This window comes from Chiloscyllium punctatum, chromosome 35, assembly GCF_047496795.1.
Source record: "Chiloscyllium punctatum isolate Juve2018m chromosome 35, sChiPun1.3, whole genome shotgun sequence".
NCBI lineage: Eukaryota > Metazoa > Chordata > Chondrichthyes > Orectolobiformes > Hemiscylliidae > Chiloscyllium > Chiloscyllium punctatum.
Genome location: NC_092773.1, coordinates 14,176,970 through 14,194,953, shown reverse-complemented (window position 1 = coordinate 14,194,953; position 17,984 = coordinate 14,176,970). Strand labels below are relative to the sequence as shown.

The window sequence follows — 17,984 nt, the reverse complement described above, 5'->3', positions numbered from 1 at the left end:
CTTAGACTCCCAAGTGAAACATGTTTTGGGGGAGTCTCTACTCATGAATGTGACCCAACATCATAAAGCGTAAACTGACTCAGTGGCTTCAGGCTCGTCTGGCATGGAAATTGAAAGAAATTCACACAGGGGTTCGAGGGACGATTTGTGCTTCGTGATTTGGGCATTGTTGAGGCAGAGAGGGAATATCTGTGATAAAGCATTCTGTATTTGATTAATTGACATTTATGTGACTTGGATGAAAATGGATATTCTTTCCATTCTTTCAGTGCAAAAACTCATCAAGTAAATTAGCAAATTAGGAAGACCTACCATATTTGCATTGCATGTATTACTTCATACAAATGACCATGAAATTTGCGAGCAAGTATCAGCTCAATATACTTTATAAATGAAATATGTATATGTCGTTCTGATGAAAGGTCACCAATCTCAAATGTTGTCTTTATTTCTCTCTCCTGACCTACTGAGAATTTTCAGTTGTTTTTAATTTTTATTTCAGATTTCCTCCATCCACACATTTTTGCTTTTATAGAGTCATAGAGATGTACAGCACGGCTACAGACCCTTCAGTCCAACCCATCCATGCCAACCAGATAACCTAACCCAATCTAGTCCCACTTGCCAGCACCCGGCCCATATCCCTCCAAACCCTTCCTATTCTTTACCCATCCAGATGCCTTTAAATGTTGCAATTGTACCAGCCTCCACCACTTCCTCTGGCAGCTCATTCCATACACGTACCACCCTCTGTGTGAAGAAGTTGCCTCTTAGGTCTCTTTTATATCTTTCCCCTCTCACCCTAAACCTAAGCCCTCTCGTTCTGGAAGAAAGTGAGGACTGCAGATGCTGGAGATCAGAGCTGAAAATATGTTGCTGGAAAAGCACAGCAGGTCAGGCAGCATCCAAGGAACAGGAGAATTGACATTTTGGGCATGAGCCCTTTGGCTCATGCCTGAAACGTCGATTCTCCTGCTCCTTGGATGCTGCCTGACCTGCTGTGCTTTTCCAGCAACACATTTTCGGCTCTCGTTCTGGACTCCCCCACCCCAGGGAAAAGACTTTGTCTATTTATCCTATCCATGCCCCCCCCCCCACCCCCCATGATTTTATAACTCCCGTCAGCATATTGGTAATTTACAGTTCACCTAAGCATATTAGCCAGGTCACCACACTTATTTGTCATGGGAGACAGTGAGGTCTGCAGATGCTGGAGATCAGGGTTGACAGTGTGTTGCTGGAAAAGCACAGCAAATCAGGCAGCATCCGAGGAGCAGGAAAATTGACGTTCCGGGCCGTAGCCCTTCATTAGGGTTGAAGGGCTGAAGAACCCCTGATGAAAGGCTTTGGCCCGAAATGTCGATTTTCCTGTTCCTCGGATGCTGCCTGACCTGTTGTGCTTTTCCAGTACTACACTCTCGACACTTATTTGTCATGACTATCCTTGTATAATACAATGGACGACATTTTCTCCCCTAGATTTTCCAAGTCAGGTCTGCAATTGGTGTGCAGTTCTGCACCTGCTGATAACTGTGTCCTTCATTACCTTTCCTGACCAGATTGTCAATGGAGTGCGGAGGCATCGTGTAGTGGAAATATAATTGGAATAGTCAACCCCAGTATTTTGGGGATGTGGATTCAACGTGGCAGAAAATGAAATGCCCACTCAATAAAAAGCGAGACTGTCAATGGGATGTTTGAGGGTGGGAGCATTCAGTTGAAACACCTACAGAAAATGCTGGAGAAACTCCGCGGGTATGGCAGCCTCTGATGAGAGAGAAACTGATTTAAAGTTTAAATTCTAGCATTCTCTTCAGAATGTATCCCCCCAACACCGAATGAGTCTAGTACTTTATACTTCAGACTCATACTGGACTCGAAACATCAACACTGTCTCACCCTCCACTGATGCTGCCAGACTTGTCGAGTTTCTCTGGCGTTTTCCCTTTGTCTCAGGTTTCCAGTGTCCACCATCTTTTGCCTTTATTCGAGCACACAGCTTAGCCTGATTCTCGTAAGCAAATTTGTCACCAGTAAGCACTGAAGTATCGTCAAGAGTGGTATGTTTTCGGCTTGTAAATCATAATTTATCCTGAAATGCTTATTCACTCGCAGGATTATGCCTGCTGCTTAGATCCCACCCTGCTAGAATATCAGTAACACTTGTTTTCCATGTCAATACTCAATGGCTAAGAACTTCTGGTGCACACATGTGATCCATGGGATCTGTTGTCTGCATAATACTATGATGACAGTGCGTTTAATCGTAACAAATGGTTCGACACGGCCTTGCACCACTGACTTTTCACGTCGCTTTCATTTGTATTGCTTTCAGGATAGTGGTTTTGGAAGAAATTGGCGGGTTTTGTGCAATGCTCTTTGTCATTGATAATATCGGGGAAAAAGCAATCAATCTCTGTACCTGCTTGGTCACTGAATCGATGAGTCGCACGTACAGGTCTTGTTCCGTCCGCATACCTGCACAAAAGCAAAACATCAGCAACAAGATACCTTTTGCTTTTCGCTTTTCCTAATACATTTGCAATTGACCAGACAGAGAACAGGTTGCAGTGTTGTCACCCCATGTTCGTTGTTGTGAATAATCAGAGTTCAACTGTATCTCGAGTAGCCACTAGTCGTTTATCTCCCGCTTTATTTTTTTTTTCATGACCATGACCAATGTTTGTGCGAACCAGAGCTTCATAAAATCATCACTGTATGTGTTACTAATTTGTTCAGTGACTCACCCCCCTGTAGTCAATAAGGTGGGGGACCAGAAGTAGGCCACCCAACCCATCGAGTTACTGAGATTAGAGTTGAACCGATAATCCCCAACTCCCCTTGCTTTTTCTCCATTGATTTTCACATTTTCACTCTTGGTTCCCTGACTGGTTCAAAATTTGTCGAAAATTTTGTCTTCACTGTACTGAATAACGCAGCCTCTCCAGCCCACTATAGTGAAGAATTCCGCAGGTTCACTGCCCTCTGAGAGAAGAAATTACTCAGACTGTGCCTTTGTTATGCAGTACAGTTCCTCATCCTTCACAAGATCTCAGGCTAATAATTGAGAAAAGAAGAACTCAGAAGGATGAACTATTTTGAAAAGTCGCCGGAACACCATAAGATGTCGGAGCAGAATCAGGCCACTCAGCCCATCAAGTCTGCTCGTCCTTCGGCCATGGCTGATATGTTTCTCAACCCCATCCTGCCTTCTCCCAGTAACTTTCGATTCCCTTACTGGATGTAAGTTTGCTCGCTGAGCTGGAAGTTTCGTTTTCAAACGTTTGAAAACGAACCTTCCAGCTCAGTGAGCAAGCCTGCATCCAGAACCTCAACCTGAGCTACAAATCTTCTCAAAACTCTATTCCCTCACTCATCAAGAACCAATTCATCTCTGTCTTACATATTCTCAATGACTTGGTCTCCCACAGCCAACTGCAACAATGAATTCCATGGGTTTGCCACCCTCTGAAGAAATTCCTCCTCATCTCAGTTCTATTGGGTGATCCCTTTACTGTGAGGCTGTGCCCTCGGGTCTTAGTCTCTCCCATTAGTGGAAACATCTTCTCCACGTCCACGCTATCCAGTCCTCTCAGTATTTTGTAAATTCCAATGAGCTCCGACCCCCCGCCCCACCCCACCTCATTCCCACCCATGCTTCTGAACTCATTGAGTACAAACCCTGTCTTTAACCTTCCTCATACAACAAGCTCCTCTACACTTTTGGGATTATTTTTGTGAACCTCCTCTGGACTCCCTTCAGGGCCAGCATATCCTTCCACAGAGACAGGTCCCAAAAATGCTCACAATATTGTAAATACATTCTGACCAGACCTGACACAGCATCAGCAGTACACCCCTGCTATTGTATTCTGCCCCTCTCAAAATGAATGCTAACACTGCATTTGCCCTCTAACTGCCAACTGAACATCAAGTTAACTTGAAGAGAGTTCTGAATGAAGACTCCCGAGTTCCTTTGTGCTTCAGATTTCCAAAACCTTTCATTTCGAAAATAGTCTTTGCATCCATTCTTCGACATGACCTCACACTTTCCCACATTGTGTTCCCTCTCCCACTACTTTGCTCACTCCCCGAGTCTGTCCAAGTCTTTCTGCAGTCTCTGGCCCCCTCAACACTTCCTGTCTCTCCGCCTATCTGCAAGTTTAGCAACAATGCCCTTACTTCCTTCGCCCAGATGTACCAGGTGAATAGTTGTGCTCCCAACACTGACCGCTGCGGAATTCCACTTGTCACCGGCTGCTATCTTGAAAAAGACCCCTTTATCCCAACTCTCTGCCTTCTGTCAGTCAGCCAGTCCTCCATCCACGTCAGTATTTTGTCCCGAGCACCATGGAATCTGATCTTATTTCACAGCTTTCTGTGTGGCACCTTGCGAAAGGCCTTTTTGAAATCCAAATAGGTCATGTTCACGAGCTCTCCTTTGTCTAATTGATGAGATGGACTATTTGGTTAAAACAAGTCGGCTGAAACGGGCGTTATTATTTTTGAATAAAATACGCTGCTAAGGGTTATTCTAATGGATTGACGACTGTCCCTGATTTTCTGCAGTCTATTTCTCGGGTGCTGTCGGTGTTGTAAGGAAATAGTCATCCCTTTCAGCCTGTGTGCGTGAAGCAAACGGGAACCTCCCCCCGTTAGTTTCATTCATGAACGATTGAAAGTTAGCCTTGCCAGAACCGACCTATGCACACACAAAGTCAGAAAGTTAGGGCCGATTTTAACTTTTTGCAGTCGGTCGGTTTTGAACGAGTTTAAATTTCGCCCGACCAGTCACTGCAATGACATTAAATGTATATTCAATTGAATGATTGGGCAGAGTTGTAAATAATTTGAAATTTATGTTTTGAAATAGTTTATGTCAATAAACAGTACGGGTTACAGGAGTTGCAGTCCGTGGTTAACATGGTTTGTTCCATTTTCTCCCATTCCTGTCTTTACCATTCGCGCTCAGTATTGCGTTCGAAAGAACTGAGCGCAAATACAGTCAGTCGCCCCAGATATTTTATATTGTCGCGATCGAACAGAGACGGGTGACCTCCTTACGCTGGCTAATTGCACAATTTTCGGGACGGACTTACCATTACTGTAGAGTAGCTGCAGCTTGTAATGTGTCCCATTGTTAGTTTTGTCGTTTCCCGGCTCCTGAAAAAGATTTAACATCATTTAGATGTTCACGTTTTCCTTGGTCTGTAACGTTTTAAGGGAAACCGTCATCACAGTTACAAAGTTAATTAATCGGCAGCACTTGCAAGATTTAAGACTTGAAAATCGACTGAGGTTAAACCTTTGAGTGCAACAACATATGATCGTCACCACCTCCCCTGTCGACCCTGAGATTCAATGTAAAACATTTCAAATTCTGGCGTGGCTTTTGAAATTCCAGGAGGGGGCTGGTGAGTGACTATTATTCGCAAAAGAGTTGTTGTCTTTTTAAATGGGCGTTGAACGGACGCGAAACTGAGCAGGATGAGCAGCGGTGATTGTCTACGGAAGTAAAGTTGGTCAAAATACTCTGAAATTGGGAAATCACAGGACAGAGTTTGACCGTTTAACCCAACATATCTACAGCTAATGCCCAAGGTTGAAAATTGAAACTTTTGTTTCCGGCCCAATTTCAGCAGATCATGTTATCTGAAAAGTTACAAATTCTTTCGTATGTTCAAGAAGCAAGAGCTCACTCTGCCTCTGTTTTTCGGGAATACGCGATCAGGTGAAAGATTCTAACGTTAGGATATGTCCAGCCGGACGTCCACTGGCAATTCTCGCCGTGGGTCACTATCAAATACAACTTGGAGCGGTGTAAAACTCCCGTGAGTCAAGTCTCCTTGAACCGGGGTGTCTTCCCAGACCGGCATTCTCGCTCGACACCGTGGAGCGGATCAGACACTGTGATCTGAGAACCGATCGATAACATCTCAAATGCAGACTGTGATGCAAAAGATGTGTGGAGCGCGTTCAGAAACTCTTGAGTGAATTCCTCGTTTTAAACTTGGATTCCGTTCTATGATTGAACACTCCTTGGCGAGCAGCTCCATTGTTCTTTTTGATCACAGTTGGTATTTGAGACAAGGTTATGTTCTCGAAGGTTTAACACTTAAGAAAGGCAATTTATTGGACATAACTATTTTGATTTTCTTAAGGCGGAAGACGTGTGCTGTTGAGCGCGCAAACCTGGAATGTGCAGGTGGTTTATTTAACAAGGAACACACACGGAAATATTTAGCCTGTGAAACAGCCCGCTTTCTAAAAATTGAGAAAATACACGTTTCACACATGACCACATTGAGGGTGCAGTACAAGATATTGTCAACGATTTATTTATGTTCCTCAGGTTAAATTCGAAGCTGCTTTCTTTACGTACCAAGTCTTTCTCCACGAAGTCTGTGAAAGTGGTTCTCTCGATCTCCACTGGCTGTCCCTGTCGGTCATAAAGTGCCAGAACGAAGTGGAAAAAATTGGACTTTCGTAAATTGGACGGAGGCTGTTTTTCGAAGTGCGCTCTGGCCAGAGCCACGCCGCTGAGGAGGGAGGGAGGGAGGAAGAAAGCGGATAAGAAAAACTTCCAGAGCGGCGCAGATCCCGGAGCGCGAATATTGCGATTGGTCATTTCTGTGTTGAGGTGCGCATGTATAGCCCCCACGGCCAACTTCATGCCACAGAATAAACCCCGTCCCCTCTTAACAAGGATACAAATGAAATAAACAATATGCGTGGCGGAATCGGAGGTCTGTCGCCTATTTGGCAACTTCATATGAAAGGAAAAACACAGAGAAACGTGTTTTGTCAGAATCTGTTTCTCCAATTGATTGGTTTAAAGTTGAAATTTTGTGTGTTTCACGCACTGGCAATTTAAGTATGTGTAGTTTAGAAACTTACATCCGCGCTATTATTCACTCCCGACATTTACCACACACACACAATTGCAGTCTTTTCATGTGAAATGATGAACAGGCCAGAGAACATAAGTACAACACAACCAATTTACAATGCTGGCAAAACAAGATATAAAGAGGAATTGTTTTATCATTCAACAGAAGTATCTCTGATTAAAGGAAATCAGAAACATGGAACGTTTCTGTCCAAAAAAAGCAATGCACGCAACGTCATTTAATTTTAGAATATTAAGATCAGAAAAATCCTCTCAGAACATGATTGACAGTCAGTTTGAACGGAGAGGGCATGAACAGAAGATGGATAATTTGGAGCCGTCAGCGATTCTTGCACAGTAACTGAGAGTGAAGGGAATTGAGTCGCTGAGGGAACGTTTAGCGAGTGGGGAAAATAATTCCGCGTCATCCTGCACACCGGACGGGTGCGTATGACTGAATTCTCCATCTCCTGTTGTTCTTGGGTTTTACTGAAAAAATATTTGACTTTTCAAGAAGTCAATTTCATTTCCAATTGACCAATTGGAGAAAAGGAGAAACTGTGCGTGCTGGAGCCAAACCTCTTCAAATTATGAACTCAGCTAGTAGAATTTTTTTTAAAAACTTCATCTGCTTTTTAAAATATTAGTGAAGGTCCTAAGACTTGTGCTTATTTTAACCTTACCAAAAAAAAAACCCGACTTAAAGCAGTGTTGCTACAAAGTGCAGGTGATTGTTTTGGATTGAGTGTAGATATAATGATTCGTTGAGTTCCTAAAACAGCATCTTAAGAGATTGTCAATTCCGCCTGGCTCAAGTTGTGACTTCTTTCAAAATATCGTCAGTGCGCCTTGGATCCTGTTACACCTGGGAGGGATATTCAGCAGACCTTGCCCAAAGATTCGAGCCAATAATTTCAAATTTGCCTTTTGTCCTCTTTTTTTTAAAAAAAACACACCCGTGCAGTCAATGTTAAAGAGCGCGCGATTGCCTCTCCCATTTTAACCCATCATTGAACATCTGGTCCAACAGTTTAATGAAACATCTCTTCGTTTCACCTGGAGATGACTGCTGTACTGCAGGGACAAGCAGAATTGTCGCTGCCTTGTTCCATAAAATTAAATCTCACCAACTCCCACGCCCCCCGCACGCACCCCCCTCCCACCATCACCAATAACAACAACTCCCCCTCTTGCTTCAAGTCCCACAGCAAGCACAAACTAAATTTTAATATTGGTCCTTCAGTTTTTTTTTCTCTCTTGGATTTAAAATGTCGAAAACTGAAAGGAACTGCGTTTCGTTTATTTTGGGCTGCCAATGAGCTCTTCGGGGGTTTCTCAGCTGTGCGAGGGAGGTAGGTTTTTGCTTTTGGTGTGGTGGTCAGCCAAAACAAGGATTATTTGAATGTATAGTCAACCTGCCGTGTAGTTCTAGTTTAGTTTGTTCTTTACCGTACCTCTGTGCCGCGACATTAGCGGCCACCACCCCTACGGTCCGGACCCAAGATCGAACAGCGTCCATTTCACTCCCAGTCGACTTGTCCTTGATATCAGCCCCTCTCGGTAAGTGGTCCTGAATCCCAAACATTTAAAATAATAGTTCAGAATTAGAACTCCGTTTTCAAAAGAACAGAAATCTAAAAATGGACGATAGCAGAATCCTTCTTGAGTGAAAAAAAAATCCCAGACTAGAAAGCGCTCTGCCACTCTCTCTCACACCATTCGAGTTGCACAGATTTGGTTAGAAGTTGTTTTTAAAAAGATCTCCAGTGTCACAGAGTTCGCTGAGGCGGTTAACAGTGAAGTTTTTTTTGGAGATTTATTCTCCTCTGGGTGTTGTCATCCTTCAAGCAGAAAACCATCGAGGAATCGATCACGGGCTAACAAGCCTCATCTGCTTGCCGAAGACGGGGGAGACATTGATCCGCGCACAAATAGAAAGTGCCCTTAATCCAGGGCGATGGAGATGCAGAGGTGAGAGGCCTCGGAGTCGCTCACCGGCTCTGACATCTATAGCTCCATTCCGCAAAGTCCTGACTCTAATGAATGATTCCCACTGCGGGAGGGCCGCAGCAGTAACTGACAGCTCGGGGGGCGTGGAGAAGGAGTCTCGATGACATTTCTGTTTTCTGGATCAGTGTTGGCGAGTTTCAGATTGGATAAAGTATGTGATTTATGCACGCCTTCCTCCCAGCTGTTACCAATAGGAGGCATGTTATTACCATAATATAGGGATGGAATGTAGAAAGTCAGTTAAAACAGTCTAAATTCAAAGATTCACGCTGATTGATATAGTGTTTGGGGGTGTTATAATCCATTGTGTGCGCGTGTCTGTTGGGGAGGTCATGCACTCTCAATTCATCAATTTCTTTCTCGTTCATTAGTTGTCTTTCTGTCTCGGTTCCTTTTTAAAAATCTCTGTTCCTGCTACTTTCTCTCCGAGGTCTGCGCTTGCTCTTGCCATTCCTACTGCATTAATGTATCCGCAATTCAGTGCCCATGTCTCCCTCTAAGCTCTTGTCACTCTGTCTCTGTCACCCTTGTGTTACTTTCCATCTGTCTACATCTCTGCCTCTGTCACTTTTACCTGTCACTACTTTTTGCGTCACTCAACTGGACAACTCTCTCTGTGTCCCTGCATTCCCCTCCCCCGCTTATTCGACCAGTGTCACCAGATCTCTCTATCCCTGTCACTCTGCCTGCATCAGTCATTGTTCTCCTGTCTCTCTTTCGTCGTTTCCTTCTGTTCCTGTCAGTATACATATCCTATTCTCTCTTCCTGAAGTCACTGTCCCTCTTGTTTCCTGCCAATGTCTCTGTTATTCTGTATTACTCTTCATTTCTGTTAATCTCGGTGTGACTGTTTGACACTGTCGCTCCTTGTCCCTGTCTCTGTCACGATCTGTCTTTGTCCTTCTCTGTGCCACTTTTTTTTCGTTGTTTCTCTCTCCGGACCTGTTACTGTTAAATTGACATTCAATTTTTTAAAAAAATCTCTATCTCCATCAGTCTTTTTCTCCGTAAACACCATTATATCTCATTTTGTTTTTGTGATTTCTTCTTTCTCGGTGTGTTTTGTCTCATGCACTGACACTCACGTGAGTTACACTGCATCCAGATTTATTCTCGTCTATCTTTTCTTTCTATATCTCCCGGGATAACTACTCCATTGGGGTTAGTTGCTCTTAATCTTGTAATTCACTCTCTGTTCCACCACGGCGGCCTTCTGACTCCTCGATTGATGCGAAAATCATTTAGTTGATGTCAATACAGACCTGGCCCCCGATTCAGTTGTGTAAAATGTTTTTTGCCGCCGATTTCAGCCTGACATTGAACTCCTTTCACCTCGCCCTGCCCATGTAAGACTTCACAAAATCAAAAGCAACCTCCAAGGAAAGCTTTCCTAAGAATTACCGCCGAAAGTTTCCGATGAAAACAACCCCTTCCCAAACCAGGTTTACGTTGTTGGGGCACTGCGTATTTTGTAAATTCATTTCCGCCCACAATCATCCATTTTAATCTTTTTAAATACATATTGAACATTATAATCATCAAGCGTTATATATCCTTTATGATTACACAGACTTTCTCAATGTGCTCTATTTAAATTTAGTGATTATTGATACTTTATCGTCATTTAAAGCTGGAAGGTCAGGTGTGGTCTTTTCTGAACAAGGGTCACTGGACCCAAAACGTTAACTCTACTTTCTCTGCACAGGTGCTGTCAGACCTGCTAAGTTTCGCCAGCAATTTCTGTTTTTGTTTCAGATTGCAGCATCCGCAGTTCTTTGGTTATTTTAAATGTTAACTTCCCTGATTTTTGACACATTAATTATTGTAACCTATTGAAAAGTTGTCATACATTGAAGTTCGTCAATGTGATAAACTCGAATCAACTTTTCACTGCAAATTTAATTTCCAAATATTCGACTATTTGTGTCGTTTTCTCCACGTTGGGCAGAAAAAAAAATGTTTGAAGTCGAGCAAACCCCGAGGAGAAATGCTACGTTTTTCAGACGAGCTTTGCTCCGATGTTGAATCATTGCCTGGGTCCAATTCAGGCCACTGACGAGTAATCGGCTCGGTGTCTGTGATCGATGTGAGTTTGTTACATGGGGAAAGAAACAGCAAAATCGTTTGTCGCGATTCCCACGCATCAGTCCAAACTTGAACCTGAGGTTTGTAGAACAGAGATGGGATCAAGTTACCGCGACACTCGATCGCTTCCATCTGATGTATTTATTTTGAAGGCTGTGTTCGCTAACATTTGAATGTAACTGTTGCACTGGGAAGTGACTTTATCCTTGCCCCGGGGGTTTGTTTTTTCAGTTTGGCCGTTTCCCTTTTTCTGGTTTTCGAAAAGGGAACGGGAGACGTCCAAAGACTGGGGGCGGGGAGGGGTGGGGAGCGGGGAGGTTGGCGGGGGAGACGCTTGGTATGCAAACAGATTTAATGGGGAACAATGAAACTCCGCTCACAGACCATCTGCCGGAGCGACCCTCAGCTGTCACCAAGATCTCTTAAAGGGACAGATCGAGGCAATGTTTTTTTGACGGAAGTCAACTAATTGAGTGAAAGACGTGGTCACCCAAGAGGAGCACGGGGAATAGCGGAAAACGAATCTATTCGCCTTCAACGTTGTGTTTGTTTCTAATGATTTTTTGAACTGATTTTCATTTTTTTGTGAAAATAGATTCATATTTCAGCACCATAACAATTAAAACGGCGAGGGAATTCCCAAGACTGATTTATTTTTCTCTCAGCAATAACCGAATTTAGATAATCACAGGATAGATTAACGATTTCTGATTGAACGAATCTAGATAAAACGTGGTGCAAAGCTGTCTGGAGTCCACAGTGTTCCACTGTAAAAACAGAGGAAATTCAAGGACGATCATTTCCCCAAATCCTGACATACAACTGCGGCGTGAATTCCTTGCCTGTTTACCCGGTGAATCATTGCAAACACCAAACACACCATTCAACAAATTGAATCCGTGTTGGAAAGTTACTTTTCAACCGTTTAAATTTGTATTTCCCAGAGAATCGCGAATTGGTTGCTTTGTTTTGAAAATAAAGCAAATTCATTTGGAAGGGGTAAAAAGATGTTGAGGAATTACACTCTGACCTGCAAATTAAATGTGATGTTTTTTGGCTCCGAAATCCGAAATGGATAAGCTTATTGGAAATGGTGACAGTCCTCATTATTCCAAATAGTCATGACCCATTTGTCATCTGTAATATTTAGTTTATTGCAATTCGACAATTTTGTTGAACGATTCTTCCTTGCTTTGATCCGGATACAATTGTTCAGTTATATCTGGTTGATGAGTACAATATTTGTGAGATCAGACATTGGAGTGAGGTCCAACAACATGACAGCTGCGAGCAAGTGGTGAGTAATCTGCTTGAAAGTAATCAGTTGAATTTAGTCATTGTTTAAATAATAGTTAAAATGCCGCCATCTGAAGGCGGTTTTCAATGGGATTTGTCTGTTTGTGCCGTGGGTGTGGAGAATGCTAATCGACTCCGTCCCTCCCTCCCCGTCCCCTTACTGCCCTTATTGAAATCTTGCCGTTGCTGCGAAGTGTGAGGCCCGGAGGACAATAGGAAGGCGTGTGCCAGGGCCCCAGGGCTGAAGGGAGCGTCTGTCTGCGGGCAATTGCCCGAGGACACCGAGCATTCAGCCGGGTCAGAACACTGTCACCCTGGCTAGGCCCAGCCAGCTGCCACAGGCAAACTGTTCAAAGATCCAGATAACAATGGTCTAGACCAGATGTATGGTGCGAGTTCTAGATTTCTGTTTAAATATACTGTGTTGTCCTTTGGCAGTGAGAAAACTGTTGCAATGTTTTCCACAGTATGTTAATTTGGTCAATCTCACTATCACACATGCACATATTTTATATATGCATGTAAATTATTTATACACCTAAAGTATGTTGCTAAACCTCTCACGCTGTTTCCTCACAGACTATTTTCACTTTTACATCTAAAATCTCCAGACTTTGAAAACTCAGTTTTGTTGATTGCGACTTAAGGTTTGATTTTGCGTCTGACTCGTTTTGCCCTTGGCGGCCGGAGCCTGGTCCTTTGGCCAATTTTGTCAATTAATGCATCGTGCAGTGATCGAGGATTTAACACGATAATGTGTTTGATAGCTGTACGGATTAGCGGCAGAGTATAACATGGCACATTGTGAACTAAGATCAAATGAAGTGTTCCACAGCTTGTTAAAATGGATGATGCAGTAATTAAACCTATCAGCTTGAAACTCTTGTTCAGCATTGAGGAGGAAGAACTGTACATGCATCAGAACGTACCATTACATGGATTAAACAGACACAAGTTTCCTCAGTACCGTGTCCAGTTTGACAGTTGCTCGAGATTTTTCATGTAATATCAATTAACATCGCAATAATTTAACAACTGACATGGGGAGATATACCGCGCAGCGCCCCCAGCCAAAGTGTGACAATTCTATTCAGAGTTTGTTTATTTTTCTGTATTGATGGACTTGCCGAGTCCAGATCGCCCCCCCCCCCCCCCCCCCCCGTTGAACAATAACGCGCCGCGAAAAGCAAAAGGAAATACAATGGCTGATTAATCTGACCTGAAGTCTTCTGTATTAACTTGTACTCAGTCCGTTTCGTTTCTCCTGTCAGCCCATCGTGGCCGCCTTCAAAATCCTCAGACACTTTGGTGAAGTCGGTTCTGCGAGGTTTTTGAAATCGAGAGGAGAAACTAAGTACACTCTCAGTCGCAAGAGCTACACAGTCACATTCACTATCAACCATAATCAACGAATTCAAAATGCTTGCTGCAGTCTCTCCGATCTCGGCTTTCACACCTTATTTTTGGGTTACATTTGGTTCCCTAATCTTCAGATACAACTGTTCTAATCCGATGAAGTGTTGACCTGATGATTTTTTAAAAAAAATTGCTCCAGGTCGGGAGACAAATAAAATGCATGATTTTAGTTGGAACCAACGATTTACTTCGGGTTTAACACATGCAGGCGGTGAGCAGACGGTAGGCGGTGGGATGGGAGGGGGTGGTGGTGGTGTCGATAAACAGATTGATTGAATCATTCCCACTCAATAATCATTATGTATTTACATGCACTCTCACAATTAGCAGGCAGCAGTTTATATCCCATAAGAAGCTGAATATTAAAACTGTGCAGGATAATTGGACCCCCTGCCGTCCTTGATGCGATTATGTCACAGCCTGAGGCGAAGTTTCATCGCACACAGTTTTTGAACTCACTGAATCCGTCAATGGAGTATTTATTTATTCGGCAATTATTCGTAAAATACATGCTATGTTTTGCTGTTGCACATCGGAGATTCAAAGTTTGCAAACCGACCTCACCTTCCCGCCCCCCACCGACATTTATCACCCCTTCCCCATTGGCCATAATGATACAGACAGCAAAAGTCCGTATTTACGGTCCTCACAATCTATACGTGCCCGAGGATTCCACACTCCGGAGAAAACATATCCCAATACATTGAATTACCTGCGAGTAATTTCGTTTGTTCAAATAAAAGGCATTTGTTTCCCAATTATAATTTTTTAAGGGCCGTAACGTCTTGTCTATTTTCTGTTGTCATTTCAGCCGCCGACGTTTTCATGAATATTCTGCTTTACAGTATATTCGTCTTGGAATCAACACTCACTTTGTTCAGATTCATGTTATCGACAATCATACACATTTATTGAAGCACCTTTTTTTCAGGACCACTCTTGTCTTTCACTCTTCTCAAATTCGACTTGTCAATTTCATTCTCCCACCCACTTTCACCGCCCTCACCAACGTCAAACAACACTCCTGCATCCCGAACTCAGGTTGATTTTCAATATTTATGCCAGCCATAATCAAACAAGTTTAACGGCACAACTATCACAAATTAGCAGCACCGAACAGGGCTCAGTTTTACCGCCCCGTATACCGCTTTTACGATTGAGGTAGAGTTTCAAACATTGAAGCATTACGAACATTTCCTTGACAAAGACGATGCACGAATTAATAGATAGCCAGAAAGACAGAGGAGACTGGTTCACAAATTAATAAACATACATTGAAATACACACCTGCAGCTCAGGCAGTACGCTGAGTTTTCTAAACTCAATGTTCTCATGTACGGTGATTTAGCGCCACTCTAATTAGTGCTTTCACTTCATTGACTTTTTCTGGCGCTTTTGCAGGCAATATTACACCATGGGTTAACTCTGCCCTCAAATCAAAGTCAACTCGCGTCTCTGCTTCTTTGTTCAGCAGATGTTGCACCTCCCGAAACCCACAGGAGGCGTGTGGAAACAGCAGCGCACTGACTGAGGATGAACAGCGCCACGCTGTGGCAGCGATCTGCGTCTATTTGTTTAATGGTGTTTCTTCCAACGCTGGCATCCGTCCTCCTCTCGCAAATGATGCTTCTTGCCATGTGTTGCCCTCAGATAATTTCAATCCAGTGTCTGTCTTCTTCCGGCGTGGGCTTTGTTCGAGCGTGACAGCGGTTTTTTCCAGAGCCTGGAGCTGCCCAGTGCTGCTCCGATAGTGTGGGTATTTCTGGCGTTTAATTTTGGAATTCATGCGTGCAATCTTTACCCAGAGATGTGCGTCCCATCGTGAAAAAGAGACTTGCAACTTTCCAACTTCTCACACTACCTTGGAATATCCCAAAGCGTTTAAGGCCAGTAGTTTCAAAGTTTTATCACTGTTACGATCATTGCTGAGAATCCTGATAACCTTTCTCTTTCGACATTAGGAATATTAAATCACAGATGACATGTGGAACACCATTCAACCTGTACGAGATGATTAAGGAACAAATAGAACACTCGGCTGCCTAACAACACCGCAAACCCATGAAGTTTAGTCTGAGTTTTAAAAAAATGTCTGCTGCCCTTGAGCTATGCGACCCACATACTGTTGGTCGACCCACAATGCTGTTAGGAAGAAAGAGTTAGGATTTTGATGCAGAGACATTGAAAGAACGGTGATATATTTCCAAGTCAGGATGGTGAGTGGTTTGTTGGTGAAATTGCAGGTGGTAATGTTTCCATGTACAGCATCTGCAGTCTTGTCCTTCTGCATGGAATAGATCGTGGGTTTGAAAGGCGCCGTCTGAGGAGCCTGGCTGAATTTCTGCGATGCATCTTGTATACTGCAACTGAGCAGAGTGGAGGATGGATGAATTTATGTGATTGCGGATGTTGCGTCTGGTCCTGGATGATGTCAGGCTTGGTGAGTTTTGTGGTAGCTGCAATCGTGCAGGCAAAGTGGGTATTGGCTTGCTTTATAGAATGTGGACAGACTTTGGGGAGATAAGAGGTGAGTTACTTGCTGCAGGATTCCAAGCCTTTGATCTGCTCTTGTGGTCACAGTATTTTGTATGGTGAGTCCAGTCAGTTTTTGATCAGTGATGACCTCTGGGATGTAGATAGTGGGGGAATTCATTGAGGGTAACACCACTAAATGTCCAAAGGCAGTGGTGAGATTGTCTCTTGCTGAAGATGGTCATTGCCTGGGTGGCACAGATGTGGCACAGATGTGATTTGCAACTTGTCAGCCCAAACCTGGATATTGTCTAGGCCTTGTTGCATTTGGACATGGTCTGCTTCATGATCTGAAAAGTTGTGGGGTGGCATGGTGGCTCAGTCCCCAGCACGAGGGACCTGGGTTTGATTCCATCCTTGACTGACTGTCTATGTGGAGTTTGAACGTTCTCCCTGTGTCAACATGGTTTTCCTCCAGGTGCTCTGGTTTCCTCCCACAATCCAAACATGTGCAGGTTAAATGGATTGGCCCCTGCTAAGTTGCGCATAGTGTCCAGGGATGTATAAGTCAGGTGGATTACCCATGGGTAATTTAGGGTTACATGGATATGGTAGGGGGGAGTGGATGGGATACATTTTGGAGGGTTGGTGTGGACTTGGTGGGCCAAATGGTATGCTTCCACACTGTGGAATCTATGGGCAATTATTGACAAACTACCATCTGACCTGATGATGGAGGTCACATGGATGTAGTACAGGGTTAAACTTTGTTTGCCTCAGTTTATTTTCCAGCCCTTTTGCACCTGCCATACCATATCAAAACAATCACAGAGCTATCATGGCACAGAAGGAAGCCATTAAGCCCATCACGACTGCACTGTCTCTCCAACCAGCATGATGACTTGGTTCTGTTTGCCTGACTTTCCACCATATTCTTGTGCATTGTTTCTATTTAAATAATCATCCTTGTGAATGCCTGAGTAGACTCTGCCTCCACCACACAACCAAGCAATGCGTTCCAGACTTGAACCACTTGTTGTGTAAAAAAGATTTTTTCTCATATCACATTTGGTAATTTGCAAATCGTTTTAAGTCAGTGACCTTTAATTCTTGATCCTTTTATGTGCAGTTATAGTTTCTTCCTATCTTGATAAGGTCGATCAGTTCTCTTTTGAGTTTACTCCCCAAGGAGCACAATCCTAACTTCTCTAATCTATCCTCATAACTGGTTTCTCATCTGTGGAACCATTCTTGTATAACACTTTTGCACTCTCTTAAGAGCATTCACATCCTTTGTACAAGATGACACCCAAAACTATCCAAAGTACTGCCACTATGGTCTAACAAGTGTTTTTAGCAAGTATTTTACACCTTATTTTATATTTCTTCCATGTTCATCCCCTCACACTTCTCCACATTGAACTTTATCTGCCACTGATCTGCTCATCTGCCACTTTGTTCATTTCATTTTGGAGTTTAACGTTATTGTTCCAGTTTACATTATTTCCAAGTTTCATATCATGTGCCCATTTTGAAGTTGTCCCTGATCTCATATAGTTATAGACTCATACAGCGTGGAAGCAGACCCTCAGTCCAACCAGTCCAAGGTGAACATAATCCCAAACTAAACCAGTCCCACCTGTCTGCTCAAGGCCCATAACCCTCCAAACATTTCCTATTCATGTATCTAAACAAATGTCTTTGAAACATTGTAATTGTACCTGCATCTACCACATCCTGAGGAAGTTCATTCCACACACCCCAAATCCCTGTGTTCCACAACACTGCACAAGGCCTTACCATTAATTGTATAAGC

At 43.4% G+C, this 17,984-nt stretch overlaps 1 protein-coding gene across 6 annotated transcripts in view; it reads right to left on the bottom strand.

Moving 5' to 3' along the window:
* LOC140459661 (transcription factor COE2) overlaps positions 1 to 15,237 on the bottom strand; it is a 265,010-nt gene extending 249,773 nt beyond the window's left edge. For 4 of the 6 annotated variants that reach the window (XM_072553998.1, XM_072554003.1, XM_072554004.1 and 1 more), the window contains exons 1-4: positions 8,344 to 8,953; positions 6,383 to 6,539; positions 5,100 to 5,163; positions 2,423 to 2,478 (exon numbers count right to left, since the gene is read on the bottom strand). In XM_072553998.1, the coding sequence (XP_072410099.1) occupies positions 2,423 to 2,478; positions 5,100 to 5,163; positions 6,383 to 6,539; positions 8,344 to 8,474 (408 nt within the window). In that variant the 5' untranslated portion in view covers positions 8,475 to 8,953. Of the gene's footprint in view, positions 1 to 2,422; positions 2,479 to 5,099; positions 5,164 to 6,382; positions 6,540 to 8,343; positions 8,954 to 13,499; positions 13,601 to 14,969 lie in introns of those variants that run through there. The other 2 variants (XM_072554002.1, XM_072554001.1) reach the window with 2 other exon arrangements.
* Between the last annotated feature and the right edge of the window lie 2,747 nt (positions 15,238 to 17,984).